Source organism: Crinia signifera, chromosome 19 (assembly GCF_055691185.1).
Source record: "Crinia signifera chromosome 19, ASM5569118v1, whole genome shotgun sequence".
Lineage (NCBI taxonomy): Eukaryota > Metazoa > Chordata > Amphibia > Anura > Myobatrachidae > Crinia > Crinia signifera.
In genome coordinates this window covers 118,241,578-118,261,422 of record NC_139226.1, presented here as the reverse complement: position 1 = coordinate 118,261,422, position 19,845 = coordinate 118,241,578, and the positions used below count along the sequence as shown (strand labels likewise).

The window sequence follows — 19,845 nt, the reverse complement described above, 5'->3', positions numbered from 1 at the left end:
AGTATTACACTTTTGAGAGAGGAGTCGCATGAAAACGGCTGCATTCGTCTGACCCCGAAGGCAGTGGACTTTAAACTTAGCCCTGTGTGTGGACTCTTAGGGGGGTACGCAAAAAGGGGGCGTGGCCACAAAAACGGCTGTGTATTGTCGATCTACGGCCTAAAGCAACACAATCCGCGGCAGTTATCAGCAGAACGGGTCCGACAGCTGTTAAAGTCGGGCTCATTCAGCCTCTCTTCATTGTGGTCGGTAAATACAGCATTGAATGGGGCCCCGCCGCCATTTCCCACGTCGGAAATAGTGGCGGAACAATTGCATACCCGCCCTAAGATTCTCACTAATTAGAGAATTTGCAAGTCGAGCGATTATCTAACCGCTGCACATGTGTACCGTACACATTGTGGATGCGCGAGGGGAAATTGCACTAGAAAATGCAGATGGATCGTAAAACGCAATAGAGCCAGACCAACTGAAAGGTAGCCGGCATTTTTGGGCCTAAACCTGCTGTCTTTCTATCTTGGTGGGGGTATTCTCCTTACAGTCCACTGCAAATTCTCCGATCAGCAGTCTGGTCTGAATGAGGCCCACAGTGTGAAAAAACACTGGCTTAGTCGGCTCTATAATCCCATGACATAGAACAGATAACGTGGCGATAAGGGAACTGGACAAGCTCGGTAAGCCTAATGCCGGGTACACATCAGGCAATGTGAGTAACCAGCGATATTGGTGGCGGGGTGACCCAGCACAGCGCCACCAAGTGCTTACACAGTTTCTGATGCTGGCAAGGGTGAGCAACATTGGGGGAGCAAGGGTGAGGGAGGGGGTCATTAACGATGCACGAGAACACGCATCATTAACAAATGCTGAATGTACACACTAGACGAGAAAAATATAAAAAGGTAAAACAATATATCGCACAGAAGGACCCTTCTGTGCGATATATTATCTTTCTCATCTTTTGTGTATGGCGCTATGGTTCTGCAAGGGATACAGAAGGTTTCTCAGGGTACGTGCGCAAAATAAGCCAGATGCAGCTCAGTACAAGGGATGCAATATTAAACTTGATCAGATCAGTTTCTCAGGCAGCCACCCGATGCTTTTCAATGAACCGGGATAAAATTCCAGCAGTGATAAACGGTATGCGGTTGACTGGTCGACCGTGAAAAGGTAGGTAGACCACTATTGGTCGACAGTGAAAAGGTCAACACAGCAAAAAAAAAGGGTTGACCTGCATTAGGGTGATATGTTCAAAAGGTCGACACAAGAAGACTGGACAATGCTCAAAAAGGGTGACATTAGTTTTTCTGTATTTTTTTTTTTAACCACTTTATAATTTACCATCCCAGTGGGGATAGAGGGTGATTATCATAGAGTGCCAAGCGCAGCGAGTGACCATGACTGAAGCATGGCAAGCACAGTGAGGGGGCGCGGTACAGTGTATCTGTGCACCTATGTTGATACAGGTTGAGTATCCCGTATCCGTGCATCCCTTATCCGAATTATTCCAAAAACCGTGGTTTTTGGAATCATTCGAATTTTTTTTTTACCCCCCCCTAACCCTCTTTTCATACTTACCAAGTCCCAGGGCGTCCACAGCAGGCCTCCGGCATCTTCTTCAGGGTCTCCAGCGGTCCCAGGAATGCATTACGCGAGTGTGCGCGCGCGCCGGTGACGTCACCGGTGCGCGCACACTCGCGCAATGCATTCCTGGGACCGCTGGAGACCCAGAGAAGATGCCGGAGGCCTGCTGTGGACGCCCTGGGACTGCGCGGACGCCGAGGGACCACCGGACACCATCAGGGGACAGGTAAGTATGGCTAAAAAAAAATTATTCCAAAAACCGAAAAATTCCCCTATCAGGAATGCTCGTGGTCCCGAGCATTTCGGATAGGGGATACTCAACCTGTATAGACACCAAAAAAAGTTAAAAACCCCATGCTGGCAAACAATCAGAACATGTCTACTATCTTCTAGAGCAGGCATGTCCAACGTTGGCCCTCCAGATGTTTTGAAATTACACATCCCAGCATGCTTTGCCACAGTGTTGCTATTAGAGAATGCTAAAACTATTGCAAAGCATGCTGGGATGTGTAGTTTCAAAACATCTGGAGGGCCAACGTTGGACATGCCTGTTCTAGAGGGTGCTAAATAAGAAGTAGATTCTGATTGGTTGCCCATAGCAACATCACATGTGAAGTACAATACACATCTTCCCCCATTGACTCTGTTAAACATGTCGATCTAACGCATGTCGATCTTTTGACTGTCGAGCAATAGTGCTCAACCTAAACAGTCGACCATTTGGGTTTCCGACAGTCATTATGCAGACATCGGAATACTGACTGCCGGGACTCAGACAGCGGGACGAGCGCAAAGAAGCCCCTTGCGTGCTCGCCATGCTGCAGGCAAAGTAGCTTGCCACCTATTCTATTCCCCCTCTATGGGGGTCGTGGACCAATTTATAAAATCTGAAAAAATATAAACAAATTATTGGAGCAATACACGACAAAAAAGCAAAAAACACAGTATCTGGGTCATTTTGTGCACAAAATTAAATGTTGTTGAAAAGCGCAAAATCAGCAAATGTAAAATGAGAGTTGTATTTCTTAGCGTAAACTCCCATATATATTAGCATTGCTTTATATGCATTTTTCTTTTTGAGGGATAGACGTATCAAGCTTCAAAAAGTGATACAATGAAGAGTGATAAACAGCCAGCCAATCAGCTCCTAACTACCATGTCACAAGTTGGGTTGAAAAAATGATAGGTAGCAGCTGATTGGCCGGTTGTTTATCACTCTCCAAGTTATCACTTTTTAAAGCTGGATACATCTGGACCTGAACGTGCACGCTTTGAGTAACTAAAGATTGCAAAAGTACTCATGGCCTTCAAGTTCAGTCTTCAGGTCTTCTCCAGCAGTGCCCCCATTGCTCCCCTCCAAAGTACATAGCTCTGGAGACCTTACTGGTTAGACAGCCAAGGTAGTCTTATGCATGTGCTGTTAAATTGTGCGGACACAATTGTGGGTCAAGCGCTAGAGGAAAGGGATGAGGACAGACTTGGGAACATGAACAGTTTGTGGGGAGGGGTAGGGTTATAGGGGCTGATGCCCACACGGGTGATCAGCTTTGCAGAGAGAATGCAAAAAGAGGTAGAAGTATGAAGAGAAAATAAATAAATACAAAAAAAAAAAAATACTATAAAAATATATATAATATTTAAATCTGGTTTTAGCACTGATTCCTTGTTCTCTGCACTTTAGTTTTGTTGCTACGCTTTGTTATGTTGCACAGTCAGCAGTCCTGAGGAAGGGGCGCAAGCCTCGAAACTGTCGACATGCTAATGCTGACACCACCTTTGCTGTGATTTTTTGCACTATGCTCTTCATGTTTTGAATACAAGTTTGTTGCCTTTTGAGAGTGCCGCCTCCAGTCTTCATTTATTTTGAAACACCACCGCTATACTTATATTGTGGAAGGCACCTCCGTGTTGCCAGCTATTGTACCAAGTGCCGGTCGTCACCCACCGATATAGATATAGAGATATAGATATAGATATAGATATATATATATATAGAGGGGGGAGCGGGCGGCACACACTCGGACTTGTTTGAAGAAAGATAACAGACACTAGGTGCTGTTAGCAACGTTTCGGGGTTTTATTCCGTTGTCAAGCTAAGAACAACGGAATAAAACCCCGAAACGTTGCTAACAGCACCTAGTGTCTGTTATCTTTCTTCAAACAAGTCCGAGTGTGTGCCGCCCGCTCCCCCCTCTGTCTATACCCCTTGAGCGTGCACCCCGGCCATCCACTGCATATTTACTGGAGTGCCATCCCCCTGCTATATATATATATATATATATATATATATATATATATATATATATATATATATATATATATATATATATATATATATATATATATATATATATATATATATATATATATATATATATATATATATATATATATATATATATATATATATATATATATATATATATATATATATATATTTTCCAGAAATCCACTAATGGAAATGAGCACTCACCTCCAAGTTTTTAAGATAAAAAAAACTTTTCATTTATTAATCAACAGGAAAAAGATTTTTAGGTTTTGAACATACCAAGTTAGTTGTCAGTTTTTCCAAAAACTGTCCCAACGTTTCGATCCCAATCCGGGATCTTTATCAAGGGGAAGTCACCAAGATATCACAGCCTTTGAAGGGAAAAAAAGAGTCAGCAATCCAGAGGTCCTTCTGCTACAGCAAGCAGAGACCTACTGAGTAGCCGCCCTGTCCCGGGTTTATATGCACAAGCTGATTGACAATCAATCATGGGAACCTCCTCCCCGCGCCGGCCAGTGTAACAGCTGTTGAATCAGGAACGCTTCCTGCCTGTGACCCGCATGCTCCGCCCAGCCCTGCGGCTGGTGGAACGCATGCCGTGTCACTACACTTCTCAGTGCTGCGATAGGTGCTGGGCTCCGGCTAGGAGCGGTGTTAGCAGTCCGTGCTGACGGACTGCTAGCTCGGTGAGGCTGTCAAATCCTTAACGTGCGGGTGTCTACATACACAGTGCGTGGTGTCGCCAAGTGATGCGGGGTCTATGTGACCCTGGGTGTCATGCTAAGCAGCGGTGGTCAAACTGATAGTGCCGTGGAGTGATGCGGGGTCTGTGTGACCCTGGGTGTCATATTATGCAGTGGTAATCAAACTGCTGGTGCCGTTCGTACCAACTTTTAAGTGAAAAAACCGGAGTGCGCTACAGTGGTGAGAGATAAAGGTGTGCTAAGTGTAAAGCAAACCGTGGGGAAAATTAGTGGACATTAGGGACCGTGGTCTATTATCTACAACCAGGGGTGTATACTCAATATATCAATATATAGAAGTTGGAGCCGGCGGGTGACGTCATAGCACCCGGCCGCGAAGTCCCGCAGCTACAAACAAACGCTGCTAACTTCAGGAAGAAAAATCAGGGTAAGATAGGGCTAGCTTCTCCTAAGACTGTGTTGCTCCCACTTTAACACGAAAGTGTGTAAACATATTGGTCATTCATTTTTTTTTATTTATTTACATTTTTTATTATATAATTATTTTTTTTTTATAGTATTTTTTTTTTTCATTTTTCATTTTTATTTATTTATTTTCTCTTCATACTTCTACCTCTTTTTGCATTCTCTCTGCAAAGCTGATCACCCGTGTGTGCATCAGCCCCTATAACCCTACCCCTCCCCACAAACTGTTAGTGTTCTCAAGTCTGTCCTCATCCCTTTCCCCTAGCGCTTGACCCACAATTGTGTCCACACAATTTAACAGTACATTTAATCTTCATATCAAGCTGCTCCCCCTCAGCGCATATCCTACTTGAAGGGTTATTCCTTCACCCCCTCCATAGTCTTATGCATGATTGGAAGCACACACACACTTTGGCCCTTATTCTGGTTCAATAGCAAAGGCAAATTTCTTCTCAAATGGACAAAACCATGTGCACTGCAGGTGAGGCAGATGTAACTTGTGCAGAGAGAATTAGATTTGGGTGGGGTTTTACTTCAAAGTGAGATCTATATTGCAGTGTAAAAATAAAGCAGACAGTATTTTCCCTGCACAGAAACAAAGTAACAAAGTATAATCTAAATCTAATTCTCTCTGCACGTTACATCTACCCCCCCCCCCCCCCCCCCCCGGCAGCGCACATGGTTTTGTTCATTTGAGAAGGAATTTGCCTTTGTGAGTGAACCAGAATAAGGGTCTATATCGCAGAGATAATTATTGATCTTCTCATCTCCAGTGTTACCTGTATGACCGCACTAAACCAGCAGGTGTTACCGATGTTCCGCAGTCCTACCGGCCAGTCGCCAGTCCTTCTCAAATCATTAGGGTTGGGTACATCTCCCCAAACTTCACAGCGTTTCCGCTTTGTGCGACTTTTCGTTTCCGCAATATGGTGGTTACTTGTTCTAAAAGTTGAAAACATGCATAACATAGCGTTACTGTAGGTGTATTAAAAGGAGCGTTATACTATCATAACAGAGGGACTGCCAGCACATGACTGACATATGCGGGATGCTATGGCAGAGCCTTAAGGCCCCCACAAACAAAAACTATTTTTTTTGTCCGATTATCCGATTTCTGACTGATTGTCTGATATATTGGCCGATTTTTACCGATAATCGTCAATAACCGGCCAAAAAATCGTTCTAGTGTGTGGGGGCCTACTAGAGCACACAGCTCTGCCAGGACAGTTCCTATCCAGTAGCAAGGAGAGGAGCGCACATGTTTTTAAAGGACAGCAACATTTTGTGGCTCTAGATCAAAAACACAAAATATTAGGTTTTCAGGCATCTATCACTTTATACTGCAGTACACGTTCATTACGTCGATACTATGAAGGTTGACATACATCAGTTCGACACGGCTAAGGTCGACGGTCGGAATGTCAACACAAGCATTAGGTAGACAATGGATATGTCTGCAGTCAAAAGGACCTCATAAGTTTTTCATGTTTTTTTGAGCCATGTGTCGAAAGGCGTTTTTTTTTTTTATACCTTCCCCAGTGGATGGTAGAATATAATAGGGACACAGCTTCCCCTGGCGCAGAGAACAGCTGTCTAATCCCTGCGCTGCTAATGAAGCGGGGAATCGCAGTGGACGGAGCAGGGTTTTGAATTTGCCGCCAAGCGAGCAGCGTTTTGAACCTCCCGCCGTCTGGGAGCCAATCAGGGCTCCAGAATCGGCGGGCCAATAGGAAGTGGCCGCGGCGAGCCAATCAGCGTTTGCCGCGCCATACTCCGCCCCGCCCCCGGCGTCTAACGTCAGACGCCTCCGGGAGGGCGAAGAAGACGACTCCACGCCGGCGGAGCGCTCCTGAACACGAAAGAAGCCGCCAGAGGACGGTGCAGAAGACCGCGGCGGGGAGAAGAGGTCCGGCGGCCACTAAAGAGGTCAGAAGACGCCAGGATCAAGACAAGATCTCCGGCGCCTTCTGCAAGAAGACATGCGTCGCCGCTGGCCAGCGGTAGAAGATAGAAAATGGCGGCCGGAGAGGCCAGCGGGTGTGGGATGCAATAAAGCTGACGAAGCTCCCCCACCGCGGCCTCTCCCAACACCAGGTAGGGGCCTTTGGCCACCTACCCCTCATCCACCCTAGACCACCAGGTGTCGGGCACTAGGCCCGTGGGCACATTCAGGCCCTTCCGGCCTGTGGGCGCATTAGTCGGGCTCTCTTGGCCCGTGGCTCATTTGTTTGTTGGGCCCTCAGAGAATAGGTGGGCCCTTTTGTTAGGAAGCTGGGCCCTCCAGCATATGTGTTGCACTGTGGGGCATATATGTGTGGCACTGGGGGCATACCTAGCACTGTGTGGGGCATATCTGGCACTGGGGGCATAAAGTTGTCATGTAGCCACTTCCCCTTGTGTCATATGACCACGTGTAGGTGCACGCATTAAGTCGGTTCTTTGTCTTGACTGCCGATATTTTTCGTCTCTTTACCTCTGACCGGTTGGCCACCCCTGTGCTATATGGACACACAGACATGTGCTGATATATGGACATCAGTGTCCATCAACACCTAACTGAACCTAAGTGTTACAGGTGAGCACAAGTAATGGGCAGTACAGGTGGTGTGTGATAGTTAGCATTACTGCCTCACAGCACTGAGATCGTCTCCAGGTACACCGGTTTCCTTCCACAATGCAAAATATATACTGGTACTGTAGGTTAATTGGCTCCGGACACATATTAACCCTAGTGTGTAAGTGTGCGCGCGCATGTGTTTATGGCAGACTAGATGGGCCAAGTGGTTCTTATCTGCCATCAAATTCTAGGTTTAAATAACTTTTTTCTATTGCTTGAAAACCAAAACCCATTAACGGGTCAGTCTGCTTTACTTACACAAGAAAAACCCCCACAAAGCCATAAACCGAAATTGCAGTAAGAACATACAAAAGAAAGACCCTATAACCGGTCATAAAGGCCCATGTTTTCAATCAATAGCTAATTCTATTACATGTGTCATTTATGAATTTATTTACATGGTTCATTTATCAAATGTCATGTGAATATGGTTGCCATGGTAACCACAGAACACCTAGAAACCTGTAAAGATCAACAGTATCTTAAACCAAAACCCTAAAGGAAAAATTAACAAATCTACAGGTCTTCTTATAGTAAAACAGAAAGCTTTAGATCAGCGGTGGGGAACCTCCGGCCCCCACAAACGGCCCCCGTAGCCAGGTGTAATCCCCCCCACCCGCCCAACGGCTTGCATGGGGTTCAAGGAAGGGGGGTTATCGTGAGAGGTTCTCATGAGAGGAGTCTTGATCAGCAGCAGCCGGAGCTCAGCAGCAGCCGCAGCTTGGGATGGAAGCGTGGGATGGATGAAGCTGTCAGCCGGTGCCTGGGATTCGGATGGAGTCAAAATCTTGATGGTCGCAATGCCGGCAGTTTTTGTCTCTATTGGTGTCCCCGACAATAAAATAGTGTACTGAGCGTGTAGCGAGGCACCGGGCCCGTTGCGTGGCGAGCACAGCGAGCCCGCAAGGGGGGGGGGGGGCGCAATCCACGCCCCCCCCCCTTTGTCGGTATTACGGTGGTTGGGATTCCGGCGTCTCTACTCGACTGCTGGGATTTCGCACTGAATCCCTGAGATTTACACATGGCCCTCAAAGGTTTTTTTTTTTTTTTTTTTTTTTTTTACACATAGTAAATGGCCCTTGCTACGAAAATCTGAACAGAAGGATACACTGTAAAACAAGAGTAAAATCCCGAAATTTTCATCCTGAGACTTCAATATGAAATTCATACCTGTTGGAATCTCTTATTGCCTCCTGTAAGCTAAGTGCAATTGCTGCCTGGAGTTCATCCTTACCATCAACTAGATCAACTGCACCTGAACACAAAACAATGATAAAAAGGCATTTATGAATTATTGAGAAAGATAGGAATCCCTACTCCTACAAATTTTAATCAAAAACAGATCCATGATTAGGGATGTGCAAAAGGTACCGCTGTTTAAGATACAGGGAATGGTGGCATCACAGGCTCACAACACCTGAATACGGCGTGCGGGTGCATGGGACAGCATCCAGCAGCAACACAGCAGAGCCATCCGGACTATCCACGGCATAAAATCAGGCATGCACTCTACAGCAGCATTAGAATGCTCTGGGCAGATGCGGTGCAAAGTGACCAATTATCTGTCAATTATCCAGAAGTCTTTGAAATGACCATTGGAAACAACAATTGTTCTTTGACACCATCCAGAGATGAATATGATTAATTGGTGATTAGAACTAGTGATCAATTTTCAAAAACAGCATATGCCTTCATGTCTTATCCAAGACAGGAACGCAACAGGCCGGCTCGGAACTTACCATCTTTTGAGCATTTGGCTAGAACACTTTCCTCAGAATTAGATGGCTCAGCTGCTTGCACCCTATTATCTGGCTGATGGGTACTCTCCTCGGTGAGAAGGCTAACGGCCTGCGTGATGTCAAGATTACTGGCCTAATTGGAGTAAGAATACGGTAAAGGTTAATCTTAATTAATCTTAGTAACAGGTGAAAACTGAATAAAAAAAAATATATATATATATATATATATATAATCTTGTATTAGATGTTAAGTTCGTGCATTGAAGTGCTCATTTTTAAATGAAGGAATACTGCATGTTCTCCATCCAGCCTGTACACAGACATATAGGGCCTTATTCTAGTTCACTCTTAGAGGCAAATTCCTTCTCATATGGACAAAACCATGTGCACTGCAGGGGGGCAGATGTAACAGGTGCAGATAGAATTAGATTTGGGTGAGTTATTTTGTTTCTGTGCAGGAAAAATACTGACTGCTTTATTTTTACACTGCAATATAGATCTCACTTTAACGTAAAACCCCACCCAAATCTAATTCTCTCTGCACAAGTTACATCTGCCCCACCTGCAGTGCACATGGTTTTGTCCATTTGAGAAGGAATTTGCCTCTAAAAGCAGTGTGCACACGGGGGCGATAGGGGCTGAAATCGCTGGGAATCGCGACCATATTGCCAGTGGTGGGAGTGTGTAAATCGCCGGGTGCGCGCTCACGTTTTCAGCCCCATTCTAATCGCTGGTCGCAGGCGCTTGCTCCTGCGACCAGCTGATTACCTATGTGGCACCGCCCGGCAGAGGTTCCCTTTCATCAGCGACCATCTCTGGAAAAGGAGAAACTGAGCAATATATCTCCCCCGTGTGTACACACCTTAAGAGTGAACTAGAATAAGGCCCAAAGAGTGAAATTTAATAGGATGAGAGATTCAGAAAGTGAGAGATTTGGTAAGAAATCTCAAGTTTAAAAAAAGCTGTTTGATTTTGCAGTGTAAACGATTGCCGCTTTAAAAAAAAAAAAAAAAAAACCCTGGAGATTTCTTCCCAAATCTCCCACTTACTCTTAAGGCCCCCATACACTATGCGACATGGGAACGATTTCACCCGATTCGGATGAATCGGGCAGTGAAATCGGCCCAAATCGCACTTGTAGACACCCCCTCCGATCCGATGCGCGGTCCCGTGCGCATCGGATCGGGGTCGGGAGGTCGGACGGGCTGCACATAAGATTTGCCAAATCTTATGTGCAGCCCAGCCAGGGAGCCGTGCAGGTGGACAGCAGCGGGGGGGATGCCGGCTATAGAGAGCCAAGCAGGGGGAGGCTACATATGGTGCCGGGCTGGAGGAAGCTGTGTTGCGGTGGGGTGACAGTGGGAGGCGAGCAGGGAGAACTTGATGACATGACGCTGGCTGCCGGGCAGCGCCGCAGCAGCGGGAGCAACAGATAACTTGGAAAAAAAAAAAAATGCCCATAGAGATGACTAGCAAGCCATTGATTGGCTGAGACCTCTCTCAGCCAATCGCTGATTGGCTGAGAGAGCTCTCAGCCAATCAATGGCTTGCTAGTCATCTCTATGGGCGTTTTTTTTTTCCCCAAGTTATCTGTTTCTCCCGGCTCCCGCTGCTGCGGCGCTGCCCGGCAGCCAGCGTCATGTCATCAAGTTCTCAACTTCTCCCTGCTCGCCTCCCGCTGTCACCCCACCGCAACACAGCTTCCTCCAGCCCGGGTCCCTATGTAGCCTCTCCCTGCTCGGCTCTCAATTAGCCGGCATCCCGCTGCCGTCCCCCGCACGGCTCCCTCCTCCTGCAGCTCCCCGGGGACTGCATATGATAAATTCATGCGATTTATCATATGCAAACCTTGGCACATCAAGTGCCTAATCGTGCTTCCCCCTCCCGGGGAGCTGCAGGGGAAATCAGGTCCGACTTGTCTTTAGGACAAGTCCCTAATGTATAGGGGCCTTTACAGAACCATATCCACAGGTCCATGTAGTCTGGCCCATACACTGGTCTGACTTGTCTGAGGCACAAGCCGGATCTGATTTCCCTTGATCTTCCTGATAGGTCCCCAAAAAACTTCGTACTTGATGTGCCACTATTTACACGCAATAAGTCGCATACAATTTATATCCCACACAGGAGAGAGTAGGGAATAAAACGGAGAATGTTTAGAAAAAAAAAATACCCTTCCGATTCTCCATTTGGCACTTAAATCATCAGAGAACTCAGGGGCAGATTTATGAAGCACAGTGAAGTGATAAAGTGTCTGTTTTTTATCACCGGCCAATCAGCTCCTAACTATGAAGTTACAGGCTTGGTTTGAAAAATGACAAGTAGGAGCTGATAGGCCGGTGATACAAACCAAACACTATCACTTCACCAAGCTTAATAAATCTGCCCCTCTGTCTCCAAGGTTGCAAAGTGAAATAAACTGACCTTAAGTGCTTCATTCAAAACAGTGGGGTCTTGTATTCCAGTAATTTCTCGCAGCTGGTTAATCAACATTTGACTGTCCTGAAATGAGAACATTACATCATGAACCACAATGTAACCATGTAGTGAGGCGATGTGTCTGGGCCACTATGCAATAGATAAGGCATTGATACACAAGGAATAGATGCTATTTCCCTATAGCTAGTAAGCTTGTACGCGGGGCCTTCCTACGTCTATGTCCATCTATTATTAGCCAGATTTGTCTATTAAGCCCATGACACGAGACTTCTTTTTAAAAGATGTTGCTCAGAAGAGCAGTCTTGAGAGGTTTCCTGTAAAAAAAAAAAAAAGTCAAGACCCACTTTGGCTAAAGAAGCAGGTTTATTTTGGCTTTATAGCCAACAACCTGCATGTTCGATGGGTTCCGGTGACATCACTGAATGATGTTCAGTGTATGTGCTTAATTGTGTCAATGCGGCCAATATCATTAACAATATCATCTGCGATGCGGGTCTTTTAGACACCATTAGGTCGACATGCTGAAAGGTCGACATGGGTCTAGGTCAACACAAGCATTAGGCTTATATGGGCACAGTGGAAAGGCAAAATGTCAACATGGGATTTTTCACAGTTTTTCGAGCCGACATGTGCCGACAGGCGGTATTTCATGCCCTACCATCCACTAGGGCATGGTGGGAGAATAAAATAGTGTGCCTGAAGCACGGCGAGCTTCAGTGTCCATGTTGACTGTGTCGACATTCGGGTAAAAAAAAAAGTGAAAAACCCCATGTTGACCTTTTGACTAATACTTATGTCGACCTATTGACCTAGACCCATGTCGACCTTTCAGCATGTCGACCTTGTTGTAGACCTACTGATCCATACCCAATGTAGCCTTGTGCCTCCAAACCCAAACAATCTATTACTTTATGTATTTTGTGCTTTATTTTGACCACCAGGCTGTATTTGAAATTCCTACATAGTATATTTATTACCGTTTTAAACGGATTCCCATACATTTTTTCGGGGCTACACATCGCAAGTATAAAGTGAATGGTACTTTATTACGCCTTGTAGAGTTCATAACAGAATGGATTTAGCATTTCTGATTAGATGACAAAGTCACATGACCAATGTAGCGATTACTTGGTGCATTCCCACATAACAATTATCAGCTGCTAAGTGGAGCTGGCTGAGTACACAGAACGGCTTTGGAGCAGAGCAGCGAGACGTCAGCGCCTAGAACAGTCCTTATGTGCACTAGTACATATAAGGAGGTAAGGAAATGCAAATGAGCCTGATGAGCTATTTTGAGGACAGTCCACATACCATTTGTATTTGTCATTCCTCCTTCACAATGAGGTGCCAGCCACTCATCACTGAGATCCAGCACGGCATTGCTGGAGGGTCAGTGCACGACGTTGGGAAGAATTTTATTAGAGTTAGTTTGGATTGAATGGACGACTGTATAGCTCGGGAAAGGAATTTATCTTCCGAGTATCCCTTTCATTGTTTTTGTTTACTGATCTATTAAGCATTGGAGTATGTGTGAGAGCACACACACTATACAACAGAAACTACCCTGTAACGGTCTGTGATACACACTAGTTACCCAACATGAACAGAAGCGTAATCTCCATGGAAAACATTTGTCAAAGCATAATATAAAAGATGGCAACGTTCATCTCTGTAAAGCCCGTACACACGGTGCAACTCATTTTCTATTCAATCCAGATACAAATCGGGATCAAATACTGTAGCACAGCGCCAAATACACATTTGATATAGACCAGGCTATGGCCCTCCAGCTGTTGTAAAACTACAAGTCCCATCATGCCTTGCCACAGTTTTGCTATTAGGGAATGCTAAAACTATGGCAAGGCATGCTGGGGTATGTAGTTTCACAACAGCTGAAGGGCCACAGTTTGGACTTGCATGATTTAGACCTGGGGTAGCCAACCCTAGTCCTCGAGAGCTACCAACAGTGCATGTTTTGCAGGTCTCCTCACAGAATCACAAGTGAGCTAATTAGCTCCATCTGTGGATCTTTTAAAATGTGTCAGTGATTAATGAGTGCAGCTGTGCAGCAGCTAGGTTGTCTGGAAAATGTGCACTGTTGGTAGCTCTCGAAGGCTAGGTTTGGCTACCACTGATTTAGACTATATAGAACAGATCTGTACTATACAGTCTTGCCTGCACAGTCTATTTTTCTATTTGATTTTGATGCCGTGCATTGGGATCGAATGCTGCTGAAAACCGTTCGATTTAGATTCGATTTTACCTATATAAGCAAAATCGGACATAAAGTGACAAAATCGAACTGTGTGTGCGGAGCATAAATAACTCACCAAAAGGAGAAACAGCAAATAAACAAAGAATGTCAACAACAAAGATCTTCAAAACACAAAACATAGAAGGACATATTCAATTACAATGTATAACTATTAGCACAGTGGATGTGGTATTGTGTACATCTGACATGGTAAATGTTTCTTTTTTGACTCTATGTAGAAGTTGTATAATGGTGCATACACACTAGGCGATATTTTGAACAAGATTGAACGATGTGCACTCCCACGGGTCATTATCCTTAAATTTCTGACATCTGTACATGCAGCTCAGTATAGACTATTGGATATATTAAGTTAAAGTCGGACCCATTCCGACATTCACTTGTCGGAATGTATCCAACATGCCCTATTCAGTCATTTGCCAAGTCAGGCTGTCTGATTTGGCCACTGCTGCTCACCAGGCTGGCGCCAGGACCGGGTGAGAGACTGAGGAGACGGGACGGCGCCCTCTTCACTGGGTGAGCTGCAGCTGCTCACCCAGACCAGCGGTGGGACCGGGTGAGTGACTGGGGAGGCGGCAGCGGGAGGGAGGACTGTGGACGGTGCAGAGCATTCAGACCTGTCGGGAAAAAAACAGACCTTATTGAATAGGTCGGAACCCTTTTCGACCTATTCAAGTCAGAAACGGCCAATCTTTCCAACAAGATTATACTGCAAATAGGAATATATATATATATATGCCTATGTCAATCACAAATAGGTGCATATTACTAGACACTAGCTAGATCATTCAGCATATCGTTCAGTGTGTATGCAGCACAATATCATTTGTCCAGGACACTGGAAAGTTCAGTTGTTCTAAAAATATCTTACACTGCGCACATTGTATAGTGTGTATGGGCCTTCAGGCTACAACAAAGATTTATTCACATGGTAAAAATTATATAATCCTTCTAGTGCCCGAATTCTAAATCAGCGCACGTATACTACTGCACGAGAAGCACCTTCAATGGATACTTCAGTCTGCAAGATAAATCTTGAGACACTACATTTATTACTAAATAATAGCTTTTAGAGTTGAGAAGAACCCTGATCTAATGCAAGGTAATGTACAGAGTATGAATTCATTTTTATAAATGACTAGAAGTAGTGTAAATGTTAATGAAAAGGAACGGAAGGTACTGAATAGGGTGGCCAATCCTGGGCCAAAGCTGCTGGGATACTCCAATCCCGGGATTTCGGGATTAGATTGCGCATGCGCAGTCTAGTGCTCGGCAGTGTCTGAGCACCCGCTCTGATGGTCAGAGGTCACGCTGCATCACTGCCGTCCGCCGTCTCCACGTGCGTCACACACCAGGCCACCTGCTTTCATAGGCACCTCAGCTCTGCCGCGCACCCCTGCCTCCTGCTCTGGCCGCCGCAATGGTAAGTGAATGTGATTATTTATTTATTTTTTGGAGGGGGGGGGGGGGGGGGTGTCCCGGGATTGAGAATTTTTCAATCCAAATTCCTGGGATTTAAAAAAATGCTAGCACTGAAATCTATTTTATTACATGTCAAAACACAAGACACCTAAAACGGGATTGGTACGGAATCCCGGCGGTCAAAATCCCAACGCCGGAATCCCGACCGCCTACCTGTCCCCAAAAATACATTATTATTATTATTATTATTATTATTATTATTATTAATTGTAATTTTTTTTTTACTGAAGCAAAGGTAACCCTTTATTTTGGTCACTAAGAACACCGCTAGAAATGGCAAGTTACTCAGGTATCCGGTCATTACGTGGACATGCATTGTGTCAACCTCTAAAGGTTGACATGGCTTAGGTCAACAAATTAAATAGGTCAACATGGCTAATGTCAACAGTGTTGGAAGGTCGACAGTCAAATGGTCAACATTTATTTTCACAGGGTTTTTCGAGCCGATATGTCACCCACTACAGCGTAGGGAGAATAAAATAGTGTGCCGAGCGTAGCATGGCACGGTGCCTGAAGCATGGCGGGCCATGTGAGGAGACGTGGTACACTTTGACGGTGTCCACGGCGACTGTGTCGACATTTGGGACAAGAAAAAACTTGAAAAACTCATGTCGATCTTGGCATTGTTGACCTAATGCTTGTGTGTGTCGACTTAGGCAATGTCAACCTTTATTGGTCAACCCAATGAATGTTGACCTACTATTGGTCGAACTAATGACCCATACCTATTCCATATATACAGTGCACTACTGATTAAAGGGTATTTTGGGTTCTTAGCAAGACAAGATGTGTTAGAATAGTCCCTATCGCCACCCCCTTACAAGCCACAGCATGTCAATAGAATAGAATCAACTTTATTGGCCATGTATGCTTGCGCACACTAGGAATTTTTTGTGGATTACAGTGCAGCATCAACCAGGGATGGAGGGAAGGGGGATGCAATTACATACATTACATTAAGACATTACATGTGGGGAACATGTGCCCACCGAGCTGCACAGTGCCTAGGCAGCCATCAGCGGCGCCACTGGTCATTGCAGCAGCCAGGTGGGTAACAATATAAGCAGGGACAGTATGGTTATCATACAGGGAACACATACCCACCAAGCTGCATAGCACTTAGGCAGCCATCAGCGGTGCCATTGGTCATTGCAACAGCCAGGTAGGTAACAAATATGCAGAGACAGTACAGTTATAGGTTGCTATGCAGTGTACGAAACAGGGGAGGCACAGGGTTACATATGGCTGAGTGGCACAGTTCCTAGGCAACCAAATTGCAATGCCATCTTGGTCACGCTGGAGCTGCAGCTGGGGGGGTCCAGCACGCAGGGAGAAAAGGGGGGGGGGGGAGCGTAGTTAATAAGAGGCTGTGAGGCCAGGGGGCCCATGTGTTGGAGCTTGGGCCCTCCCTGGGCTGAGGTTACACCGATGCTGCCTTGGTGCAGGAGCCATACCTCCTCTAGTCTAGTCAATCATGGTGGTGGTGGGGGTGGTGGGGCTGTGTACGATCTTTTAGAAGGAGACCGATGCACAGACAGTACATATACTGCACGTGCCAAATAATTGGAGCTGTATCAGGTTGCATACATCTAGGAATGAGGCCCAAAGTGAAGATGATAGAAGTAAAAGGTGATTTCCAAGCACTTTCCTTAGAACATGTGTTCCTGCAATGCTTAGAGAAACACCACACACACAGTTATCACATATACCATAGTGATCCTACATGTGAGAGCACCAATGGGACTGAGTGACAGGGGACTCCAGCAGCCTGTACGACAACAAACAGCTTTTCAGAAGTAACCAACCAACCAAGATAGAACACTGAAGTGATGCCTACTGTATATATCCAACTACAATGGAACTGCTGTTCTGCTCATCTTGTACACATCCAAAATGCTTTTCACAAGGTTTTTATATTTATCAACAAAATAAATCTGCTGTTTCTAATCATGGTCTGGGATAAATGCACAATTTGTAATCTTGTACAATCCAAACCACGGGTGGAGACACATCATGAGTGGAGACATCATGATGGCAGGGGGAAAACACACAGGCCAATGTGAATGATACAGGTATGTCAGTCCAGTGACATGCAGACTAGCGGGTACCCAGTTAAAACTAAACAATGATCTAGTATTTGCATCTCATTATACTGATTACATACATCCATACTCTACAAGTCATGTTACACGTAATGCTTGAGTGCCGCATGAGACAGTACAGTGGAGTTTCGTTTCATTAGCCTTTTTACAATGCAATTCATCTTATTTATAAAGCGTTCTGAATAGGACGCAAAAGCAGCTTATGCTAATTAAAATGATATGCATGTCTATATGCTGTGGGCAACCGTGGGTGTACAGTATCTGCATATGAAATGCTACGTTAGTGTTTTCCAGTAGAAACTTTTAAAGCGCAAGGAGGCTAGGTGAATGTAAATACATCTGTTTCAACCAAATTTTCCCATGACCATGTCACTGGCTACACACTGGTCACCTACATAGTGATCGGCCAGCTGGCCCAGTATCGGTCGCACATACCCCAGTCCATTTAAAACACGACTGGAGAGAGAGAAACTTCCCACAGCTGTTGCTCCATCTGCTTCTGTACACCCGCTCCCAGTGTTTGCTGTGCTGCCAATCTCTGCTGATCGGCCAGCACTGGAGGACCCCCTCCGCCTGGTGGCTGCAGAAATTAGCAGCTGCTGGGGAAATTTAAATTAGTACAGAGTTTACCCGGTGTCTACCACTGGCAAAATGAAAGTTGTGATGGTCGTGATGACCAATGTTTGAAAAAAAATAATGTTTTCCAAAATATTTTTTAAAAAAGTAATAATTTTGGGTACGTTTAAATATTTACAGATTTATTTATTACTAGTTACTTTTATAGCACCGGCCGCTCACCCTATTTAACGTTCTGGTGAGGATTCTCCCAATCAGCGAGGCTCGCGGCTGGTGGAGGGAGCCCACTGCATTTAGCCGCGTGCCTCGCTGTTTTAGTAGCCGCACACGCCGGTTCCACGTCACTGCTAAAACCTAGCGGCGTGGAAACAGGGGGTCAGTTAAATACTGACCACGCCAGCTGAAGTTATTGAGTACACCCCATATTCCGCAGCGCTGTACAGAGACTATTTGAACAGTGGAGCTTACCATGTACATTCCCTACCACATGTACACGCACACACAGACATTCTAGGGTTAATTTTGTTGGCAGCCAATTAATACCAGAATATTTCTGGGTAAATAAGCCATGTTGGATCCCTCACACAGCAGCTCTGCAAAGGGGTTCCGTAAAGCTAGCGTAACCCCATTTAGTGCATTTCAAAATGCGGTAAAAACCCAGAAAGGAGGGGGGGGGGGGGGGTTACTGCTTATTTTCTTTAGTACATTCCATCCATAGTGAGGGATGATCTGTTATTGAGGTTAGGTTTACATATAAAAAATCCCACTGGTGACAATAACTACGTCAGCTTGTAGATATAATATACCGTATACATTGGACACTGTTGACCACTTTCCCTACATCCTTCAGCACGGTCCTAAGCTTGTATGGAGATTATCATCAAATATCTCCATTAACGTAATGGACCTAAAAACTCTCCACTTTCTCTGTCCATTGAGTATCACAAAAGTCTGGTGCCAAGACCTATGTACTTCTCTTAATTTAGTTCTTTGCAAAAAATGTTTTACTAAGATAAAACTTAAGCATTATGGGCCTTATTCTGGTTCACTCTCAGAGGCAAATTCGTTCTCAAATGGACAACACCATTTGCACGTTACATCTGCCCCCCCCCCCTTCCCCCTGCAGCGCACATGGTTTTGTCCATTTGAGAAGAAATTTACCTCATAGGCTGTGTACACACGGGGGCGATTTTGTGTAATATCGAAGGCAATATGGCCGCTCATATTGCCCACGATGGGAGTGTGCACCGGCGATATATCGTTTTCTCACCCGTAGTGATCGCTGGTCGCAGGAACATGCTCCTGCGACCAGCTGATTTCCACTGCCGGGCTCCCCTGGCAGTTTCTTTTTCATCAGCGACCATTTCTGGTCGCTGATGCAAATGGGACAATGAGCGGTATAGCGCTCATTGCAAGCGATATATCACTCGCGATATATCCCCCTGTGTGTACGGGGCTTTAGAGTGAACCAGAATAAGGCCCCATATTACCTCTCACATATGTGACCCCATAACACACAGCTTTTACTGTTTTCTTATCAACTTACTAAGACCTTAGCCTCTCATTAGTCTGCTGGCATTTAATGGCTTGGTAGGG

The 19,845-nt window shown here is 45.3% G+C and overlaps 1 protein-coding gene across 3 annotated transcripts in view; it reads right to left on the bottom strand.

Moving 5' to 3' along the window:
• Positions 1-19,845, bottom strand: part of USP28 (ubiquitin specific peptidase 28) — an 83,490-nt gene that overhangs the window by 56,712 nt on the left and 6,933 nt on the right. For all 3 annotated transcript variants that reach the window (XM_083163230.1, XM_083163231.1, XM_083163232.1), the window contains exons 2-5: positions 11,800-11,877; positions 9,376-9,508; positions 8,807-8,891; positions 5,799-5,961 (exon numbers count right to left, since the gene is read on the bottom strand). In XM_083163230.1, coding sequence (XP_083019356.1) covers positions 5,799-5,961; positions 8,807-8,891; positions 9,376-9,508; positions 11,800-11,877 — 459 coding nt within the window. The remainder of the gene's footprint in view (positions 1-5,798; positions 5,962-8,806; positions 8,892-9,375; positions 9,509-11,799; positions 11,878-19,845) is intronic.